The sequence below is a fragment of the Ailuropoda melanoleuca genome, chromosome 12 (genome assembly GCF_002007445.2).
Source record: "Ailuropoda melanoleuca isolate Jingjing chromosome 12, ASM200744v2, whole genome shotgun sequence".
NCBI classification, from domain to species: Eukaryota; Metazoa; Chordata; class Mammalia; order Carnivora; family Ursidae; genus Ailuropoda; species Ailuropoda melanoleuca.
In genome coordinates this window covers 33,647,035-33,656,303 of record NC_048229.1, presented here as the reverse complement: position 1 = coordinate 33,656,303, position 9,269 = coordinate 33,647,035, and the positions used below count along the sequence as shown (strand labels likewise).

The window sequence follows — 9,269 nt, the reverse complement described above, 5'->3', positions numbered from 1 at the left end:
CCATAACGCCGGGATCACGCCCTGAGCCGAAGGCAGACGCTTAACCGCTATGCCACCCAGGCGCCCCGTCATCACTTTAGAGATGACTGAGCCACAGAGAGGGGTGCAGCTACCTGAAACTTAGGTCTCTCTCTCTCTCCCTCTCTCTCGTTCACAGAACCAGCACTTCCCTATATGCAACTAACATCATAGCAGTGGCGCTTAATGTGTTCCAGGCATGTGCCGAACACTGTGTGATTGTTTGTGCGTGTAGTCCCCAGGCCAACCCTGTGGAGTGGGTCCTCTTACCATCCCTATTTCACAGATGGGGAAACCGAGGCACAGACTGGTTAAGCAACTGACCCCAGTCACACAGCAATACTAATAATAATTGTAACCAAACTTCTATAGAGAAGCTCCTGTGAACCAGGGCCCCACACCCCCCATCCTGCAGGAACTGTCGAATCCTGATAACATGTTGAGGTCACCCAGCAAAGCAGGCCTGGGAGCTCAGTCTCCACTGTGTTCGTTCAAGAAGGAGCAATGGTTAAGGGGCCGGGTCTCTGTGTCCCTGTCACACAGGGTTTCAGGAGCTGGGAATACAGCAGAAGGCAAGAAGCAAGTCCGCTGCCCATGGGGAGGCAGGCATCTAGCAGGGGACACAGGCCATAAGCAGAACGATACATATACAGCATGTCAGCAGAGCACCGTGTGCTGCGGGGAACGATGAAGCTGAGGCGGGCTGGAAGGGGTGTGGGGTGGAACTTGCTGGGAGAAGGCGGGCAGGAGGTACACAGAGAGGGAACCTCACGCAAGGGTGTGAGAGCGACTTCGGTGCCAGGCGCGCTTGCAGACCCGCAAGGAGGCCGGTGGGGCTGGGGTAGAGAGGAGTGTGGCAGGCCACGAGGGTGCTGGCAGGGTCCGGAGCCTGCGGGGCTGCTGAGGGCTGTGGCGAGGACTTTGGCCTTCACTCTAGTACGTTTTTGGGGGATCAAAAGTTATACCCAGATTTTCAACCACGCAGGGGGTCCGTGCCCTAACTCCCATGTTGTTCAAGGGTCAACTATGTATTTCTTTGTCTTTTATGACCTTGATTTTTTTTTTTTGAAGGCAAAGAGAGTGCACTTCAAAGATTTTATTTATTTGTCAGAGAGAGAGCACAAGCAGGGGGAGCGGCAGGCAGAGGGAGAGGGAGAAGCAGCCTCCCCATTGAGCAAGGAGCCCGATGTGAGACTCAGTCCTAGGACCTGGGATCATGACCTGAGCCGAAGGCAGACACTTAACCGACTGAAACACCCAGGCGTCCCTTAATTTTTTTTTTTTTTAAGCTCTGTGTCCAACATGGGACTCGAACTAATGACCCCAAGATCAAGAGTCATATGCTCTACTGACTGAGCCAGCCAGGCACCCCATGACCTTGATGGTTTTGAAGAACTCGACTCACTTTTTTTTTTTAAGATTTTATTTATTTGAGAGAGAGAGCATGAGAGGGAGAAGCAGATTCCTCGCCGAGCAGGGAGCCCGAGTCGGGGCTCCATCCCTGGACCCTGGGACCATGACCTGAGCCGAAGGCAGCCACTTAACTCCCTGAGTCACCCAGGCACCCATCAGGCTCACTTTTTTATAGAATGTCCCTGAATTTGAGTTTCCTCACGATAAGATTTAGGTAATCCGTTTTTGGCAGGAATATCACAGAAGTGGTGCCCTGTCCTCCATGTCTATGACCTCAGGAGGGACATGGGGTCCATTTGTCCCACTACTGCACATGATGGCTTTGATGCCTAAGTTAAGGCAGTGTCCACCAGGTTCATCCATTACAAAGTTACTGTTTCCTCTTTATGACAAATAAATATTTTGTGGGGAAGTACTTTAAGACTGTGGATACGCTGGCCCCCACCCAACACTTGTCTGCAAGTTTTAGTGTCCATCGGATTTTAGCTCCTTCACTTACTTTTATTTATTTATCATTAGTATGGACTCATGGATTTCTATTTTATTCAGTGGGTTATAATCTGTAACTATCATTTTTTATTTTATTTCTTTTAAGATTTTATTTTGAAGTAATCTTTACACCCAGTGTGGGCCTCAAACTTACAACCCCAAGATCAAGAATCACATGCTTTACCAACTGAGCCAGCCAGGCACCCTATGTAACTATCTTTATTGTAATATTCACATCTTTCCAGAGCTGGCCGCCGGAAGCTCTTTTAAGCCGGCTCCTGTGTGACTGGGAATTGATTCGGAAGAAGCATTTCCCTGTGGATTGGATGGGCTGAGCGTGAGAGAGGAGAGGAGGCTAGAGTTTGTTCTTTCAGCAGATACTTACTGCCAGGGACTAGGAATCAAACAGTGATAAAAACAGTCAAAAGTTCCTGCTTTTGTAGACCTCAGGATTGGTGGTAGCAGATCTCGGGGAGGGGCTTACTGGTGGAGAGAGGGCACAGAGTTTAGGAGGAGAATCTGGAACTGGGTCTTTTTTTTTTTTTTTTAAGATTTTATTTATTTGACAGAGAGACACAGCAAGAGAGGGAACACAAGCAGGGGGAGTGGGAGAGGAAGAAGCAGGCTCCCAGTGGAGTGGGGAGCCTGATGCGGGGCTCGATCCCAGAACCCTGGGATCACGCCTTGAGCCGAAGGCAGACGCTTAATGACTGAGCCACCCAGGCGCCCCTGGAACTGGGTCTTGGACAAGTCGAGCTGAGGTGGGGTAGACAGAGACGCCTCTTGTCCTAGTCACACACTCCCTGTGTAATGGCTTCTTGCTTTCTTCACCCAACAGCCAGGATAATGCAGACTCCAGTGACCATTCCTGTGCCTGTGCTCCAGCTCCCCCGGGGCCCAGATGGCTTGAGCCGAGGCTTTGCCCCAGATGGACGCAGGGCCCCCCTGACGCCAGAGGGTCCCGAAACCCCAGGGTCTGCAGTAGTTCAAGAATCCCGGGGATCCCAGGAACAGCAGGCACGAGCTGCACTCCGGGAGCGCTACCTCCGCAGCCTGCTGGCCATGGTGGGTCACCAGGTGAGCTTCACATTGCACGAGGGTGTGCACGTGACTGCCCGCTTCGGAGCCACCGACCTGGACGTGGCCAACTTCTACGTGTCGCAGCTGCAGACGCCCATAGGTGTGCAGGCTGAGGCGCTGCTGCGGTGTAGTGACATTATTGCATACACCTTCAAGCCATAAAGACGATGTTGTGTGCACCCTTCTGCTTTGGGCCTAGCCACCAGCCCCAGCCCTCCACACCTGGTTGTTGTGGGCTCCATAGTTTGGAACTCCCTTGGAATTTTGAGCTGAGCTCCAAGCAACTCTGGCTTCTTGGGACCTCCAGGGTGTAGTCAGTAAAATTCTGCAACCCCAGGAGTTCTACAGTCCGTTGAAATGAATGCTCTACCTCACAGAACTCTAAACTCTAAAACAGGGTGCCTTGCCAGTTTCTGAAGATGGGGTTGGGGCTGGAAGGCAAATTGCAGAGTGGGGAATTGTTTCTTGAAGTTGCAAAGTTCAGCCACCCCAAAGATATTCCCCTCCTACTAAAGAACCAATTATCCCAGGAAAATTCGCCTCCTGTTTTTTGTTTGTTTGTTTGTTGTTGTTGAAAGCGTACCACACAGGGATGGAGCCAGATTTAGGAAGTGGAAGGGTGGCTTAGCCAAGGGCTAAATCTGGTGGATCTGGGCCAAGAAGAGGAGGACACATCACAGGGCTGCGAGGAACTCGGATAAAGGTGGAGATTGGCTTGGTCCAGGAATGGCTGGAGCTACCTGAATGCCGGGTCTGGGACATTTGGACGCGATTCCTTATTCGGGTGGGCGGGAGTGTTCCCAGCCAGGGGTGTGGCTCTCACTGGGTTACCTGGTCGCCCGGACCTAGAGCGGTGGGGACCTCACTCTAGAGACGGCAGGTTCGCTTCCCCGTCCACTCCGGAAGGGTCGGACCCTGTGCGGCGGCGGCCACTGAGGCCAGGCTGAGGACTAGGGGTTGGGGTGAAGCGTCCCCCTCTCTCTATTTCGCTCCGGCTGTGTGGCCGTCCACATCATTCGCTTCCCTTATCCCCGTCACCAGCTGTCTTTCAGCAGATTCGCTTTAAAAAAGTCATTGCTGCCCTCTTTGTAATCCTATCAACTTTAGAGTGTAAGTGAAGAGCCCATTAAGTAGAGAGGAGATTCGCTTTGTTCGTCTGCAGTGGCGAAAGTGCGGCGGCTGGAGATGCTGAATAGGGCAGGCGGAGAGCCTCAGCTCCCATAGGTCGGTTCGCGACGCCGCCTTCAGCGAGTCCGGGGCCTAGCTCTCGAGTTGCCTTGGCAACGTCGTCGCTCGCTCCTCCCTGAATCCCCCCTCCCTTTTAGTCTTAGCCCCACCCCCGCCCCGATTGCTGGATGTGCTAGGAAAGCCTGGCGAAAGTGCGGAGGCGAATATTAAGCCATTGAATTGAGGGGAGGTCGGGGGTGTTGAGCTCGTGCTGGTTTGCTCCGGGCTTGGTGATCTACCCGCTCTGTCGCCCGATTATTTTGGTTGGCAGATTCGTCTCTTGGTTTTGGCATTTCTTCCCTCTTCCAGTTTATTATTATTTTTTAAAATCAGGGCTATGATACTCCTCATTGGCTCATATTTATTTTAGTCTTTTAATTTAAATTGTATTTCACGCAACGAATACAGAGAACTATTGATGAAATTGATGTGTGCAAATGGAGGGCTAGAGAGTAAGGAGAAAAGAGGCACAGGTTTCGTCTCCAGGCAGAGGATCTGTCTGCCAGTATCCATCACCAGTGCTCATATAGTCAGTATGGCTAATATCGCCTTTCCTTTCAAGTTCTCTGTCTCTTTGCCTCTCTCCTTATCAGTTGGCCTAGCGGCCGAGCAGATGTTTTTATTTTTATCAACTCCATTCCCCTCTCCGTTGCCCGAGCTCGTGACGAATGTGTGCGAGTATGTACGTTACTTATCTAGATTGAGGCGGGGAGGCGGGGTGGGGGCGGCTCAGGTTCGCGCTTGCGCGCTGCTCCGGGAGACGGCGTCCACCTCGCCCCGCCCCTCGTATTCTACAGTTCCGGCTCTGCAGATTCACTGCTCACGTTTCTTTTTCCCGTGGTTCTTTCTGTCTCTTGTTACCCGTTTCAACAACCCGCGAGACAACTCTGCCTGCAAATAGCTTAAATTGATTTTCTGCTTTCCTTAGTGGGCGACGGGCTCACTGGCTCTTAACGAAAGTGCGGCTGCGAATGAGCAGGCGCGCGCGAGGCTCGGGGGAGGCGCGCTCGAGCTCCCGGCGGCGACGACTACGACGACCAGGAGAGCGGTCGGAGGCGGCGCTTGAAGCAGCGGCTGAGCCCATGCCCCGGGACGGCGGGCGGGCCCGGAGAGACAAGCCCGGGGCCCGGGACATGTCCCCGGGGCCCCCGTGAGGAGGCGGCGGCGGCGGCGATGGAGATCCCGCCGCAGGAGGCGCCGCCCGGGCCGGGCGCGGACGGCGACGCCGAGGAGGCCCCCGCCGAGGCCCAGTCTCCCAGCCCCGCATCGTCCCCCGCCGACGGACGCCTCAAGGCTGCGGCCAAGCGCGTCACGTTCCCCTCCGACGAGGATATCGTGTCCGGAGCGGTGGAACCCAAAGACCCCTGGAGACACGGTAGCTACCGCCGGGGCGCGGGGGCGGGCTGGTGGCGGACCGGAGTCTGTGCAGCGCCCGGCACGGAGAGGGCGCTCAATAAGTTGCACCTAATGAGGATTTAAGGGGACTGTCGTCAGTTTAGAGCTGCAAAGATGTTAGAGACGGGGTGCCTATTGGGTTGGGAAGGTGAAAAGTAGCTGGTTTATGCCCCCCCCCCGCACAACCCCCCCTCCCGACGCTGAAGGCGATCGTTTTAAGAATGAAAACGATAAGCAGTTAAAGTTTGGAGGTTTGGGAGATTGATAGGGCGGTAGTCTTTGAGTTCCTAGTCCGTCCGTCCCCCCACCCCCCCACCGCCAAGGATAAAGAGAGCAGAGAAGGAAGAGTGGGTCAGCATTGGCGGTGAAAGGGCAGGTGGAGTTTGACGGGCTCATAGAGGTTAAGTTGCTGGTCTGCAAACCTCGGGAGAAGGGGTAGTCATGTTGCTCACTTTTTTGGCTGAAAGGAGGAAGAGGAATAAACCACCTTGGCCTGTGGCACTGGAGGAGTTGGTAAAGCCTGGGGTTGGGAAAAGGGAGTCAAGGTAAACAAACTCTCAGAAAAGGAGCAGAGTTTATGGTCACTTTGGAGGTGGGTGAGATAGTGGGAGGAGGTGGTAGATCTTGACATTAAGAAAGAGAGTCACTGCACTCCTTTTCTTCTTCCCAAAAGGAAAGTAAAGCATTATCAGTCATTAAGGAGCAGAGGAACTTTGGGGTCTGGGTATAGAGGTCTCTTTAAAAAAAATATTTTTTCCCCCCCTAAGAAAGAGTTGGGGAATTGGGAGTTGTTGGAGGTAGAAAGTGAGTGCCTGAAGAAGTTTGCTAGCTTGAGATCTTGGGAGAGGGAGCAAGTCTGCAGAGTCTAGGTCCCCTGAAGGTCAGATTTGTGTTGGAAGTGAAAGGGCAGCTGGAGTGTGTGTGTTTTACCTCTAAGACTAAAGTTGGAAAGTCACTCAGTAGATGAGTGGCGGCGTTGAGTCCATTTCTCTGCTGGCGAGGCCAGTCTTGCCAGGGTGGAGCCCATGAAGAGAGGGGTCACAGACTGGTCCTGGCTTGATAGAAGTTGGTCACTTGGCCCCAGGAAAGAGGAGGCACTGTTGCTAGTCTGTGCAGTGGAGGAATTGTGGCTTTTGCGTGAGAGTGGGGTACAGGGTAACTGGAAGCTGAGCACGTAGGTAGCCTGCCATAAATGCCAGTCTGGCTAGTTCTTGTTAAAGAGACAATTTATGATTGTTGGCGTCGAGAGCCAGCCACATCTTGGGCTCTGGGCCCCAGAGATAGGTGTCACTTTTGGGTTGGAGGACTTGGGCTGGCAGGGGAAGAGTCAGGTGGGGCTCTGGCTATAGCATGGTACCCAATTCAGGGAGTTGAGAGTGGGAGAAGAGAAAGACCTGGATAGGCAGAGTAGGGTGGTAGAGGGCAGAGGTTCCAGTTCAACTCCTGACTCCCATTTACCCACTTCATGACCTCAGGCTGGTTACCTAACTCCTCGGAGTCTCAGTTTTCCCGACGGTGAAGTGGGTGATAATACCCCACAAAGGCTTTCAGGGAGGATTAAATATGGTTGTGTATGAAAAGTAATTGGCCAGGAGGAGCTTTCATCAAGTTGCAGTTATTGTTGGTCATTTTTGGGGTGACTTTGGGTGACATTGGTCATTTTAGGGGCCAGTCCAGAGGGGTCAATGCATGTGCTTGGGACTTGGATGTTTCTGCTTCCCAGGCCTTCAGGAGCGGGACAGAGATGGTGGTCAGTTTGTGGGCCCGGGGCAAGCAGAAAGGAAGATGAGCAGTTTGTGGGCTGGAGGGCCATGGTGGGGGCGGGGGAAGCATTGGGGCCGGGGGGCGGGTGCGCTGGAGGCAAGTTTCTGGTGTGCAGGTTCCCAGAAGAGGAACAGCTGTGTGTAACCAGCTGTTTGATTTTGAGTAAGCTGTTTTTCTTCTCTGAGCCTCCTGTTTCTTTCTCTGCAAATGGAGGTGCTAATTTCTACCACGGGTAGTTGTGAAGATTAAATAAAATAGTCTTTGTAGATTCTTGCCACAGAAATAGCAGCTGCTGTTACCCAGGCGGTGAAGGAGTTTGAGGGGAGGGAAGAGTGTCAAGAAAGAGGGGTCACTTGGAGTCTGGCTGGGAGGGGCTGAGAGGATGGTTGCTGATTGGCCTTCTCCCGGTAGGGGGAGGTGGGAACAGCTTACAGGCTGGGGGAGTCTCTCATTTCTGAAGTTTAAAGGACAGCAGGGACTGGTCAGGACTCACACTCCGGAGGAGTCAGTGGGTCTGAGGTAGAGCGGTGATGACATGGAGAAGTTGAGAAATCCATTTACGGGCTGGCAGGGTTGGTCTGTCTCGGCTGCGGAGAGGGGCTAAGGGCTCAGGCTGGCAGTGAAGGAGATGGGGGATCTTGGTCCCCAAGCAGGGGAGGGATCATGGGTGACCTCGATGAGTTTAGACAGTGGGATTTGCAGGACAGGAAATTGGAAGGCCTGTCAATGCTTAGGAGCAGGTGGCTAGCCTCTGTGCCTGGGGAGGACAGTGAGTTGCTGCCTGGCTTGGGACTAGGGAAGGTGGAGTATTGCCAGGCCTTAGAAGAGGAAGCTCAGTACAGAAAGTTGGGCCAAGGGGGTTACCTAGTTGGGAGGCCAAAGTGTCTTCACTGGAGGCTGCAGAGAGGACTTGGTTTGTCTTAGAGGAGGGGTGGGAGATATGTTGGGCTTGGTCTTTAAGCCGTGGGAAAGCACAGGGTGTGTCATTCGAGCTGTGGTCCTAGTGGAAAGCGTGGTGGAGGAGTCATTCTGGGGCCTGCTGTGGTGCTGTGACCCCGAGGTCAAGGGTGAGGGGGGAGTTGGCCGATCTGATTTGGGAGAGAGGTCATTCAGAAGCTGCTCTTCCATCCCAGAGATGGGGAAGTTGCCTGAGCCAGGGGGTGCAGGAGCATCCCCGAACTAGAGGAATCGGGGGCCCAGCACAGGTGACCTTTCAGGGAGGAGAGCTGGGCCAGGTCCGCACTGGAGTGGTGGCCCAGCTGGCTGGGAGACTCTGGGGGTGTCTGCCTGAGGGCGAGAGCCCCATCAAGCCCTGCCCCAGGTCACGTGTTGGGGATCCGTGCAGGTGAGACGATCTGGAGTAGAAGGTCCCAGGCCTCTGGGGCTCAACCCAACCCAGTGCTCAGGGGGGCCTTGTCTGGCTCCACCTCACATAGTGCGTCCCTGCGCACCCGCCCCCGATGCTGGAGTCCTGCTCATTTTCCTCGGGGCGCTAGTGGCCACCTGCTGGTGCCACCCATGCTCGCTTTCATGCTAGGGGTCTCTCCCCCCACTGCAGTGGGAGAGCAGATGCTGTCTGTCCTTGTTTCCGCTTTCTTGGCCTCTCAGAGGACGTGCGGCGATTGTGGTTGAATGAGCGCCGGTGGGACTGTGGACAGCTATTCTGGAGGGGGTGACAGCGGGCCGCAGCTGGGACCTGTGTAGCCAGAGTGCCTCCCGGCCAGGCTGGCAGCCGTGTGCCACGGCCTCTGGCAAGGCCCCTGTTCTTGCTGAGCTTGTTTGTTTCCTCATCTGTGAAGTCGTGCCCCCTGCCCTGCTGACCACCCAGCACGTCTGAGCAGATGGGATGAACCCAGGCGGGCCGGCGGGGGGCCGGGGGGGGG

The 9,269-nt window shown here is 54.4% G+C and overlaps 2 protein-coding genes across 8 annotated transcripts in view; both read left to right on the top strand.

The window, feature by feature from the left end:
- Positions 1-3,535, top strand: part of GEMIN7 (gem nuclear organelle associated protein 7) — a 12,672-nt gene extending 9,137 nt beyond the window's left edge. For all 7 annotated transcript variants that reach the window (XM_011231070.3, XM_011231069.3, XM_034637855.1 and 4 more), the window contains one exon: positions 2,759-3,535. In XM_011231070.3, the coding sequence (XP_011229372.2) occupies positions 2,767-3,162 (396 nt within the window). In that variant the 5' untranslated portion in view covers positions 2,759-2,766 and the 3' untranslated portion in view covers positions 3,163-3,535. The remainder of the gene's footprint in view (positions 1-2,758) is intronic.
- A 1,511-nt stretch (positions 3,536-5,046) lies between these two features.
- PPP1R37 (protein phosphatase 1 regulatory subunit 37) overlaps positions 5,047-9,269 on the top strand; it is a 44,176-nt gene continuing 39,953 nt past the window's right edge. Inside the window, exon 1 of the mRNA XM_034637846.1 lies at positions 5,047-5,385. The gene's annotated coding sequence lies outside the window, so the exon portion shown is untranslated. The remainder of the gene's footprint in view (positions 5,386-9,269) is intronic.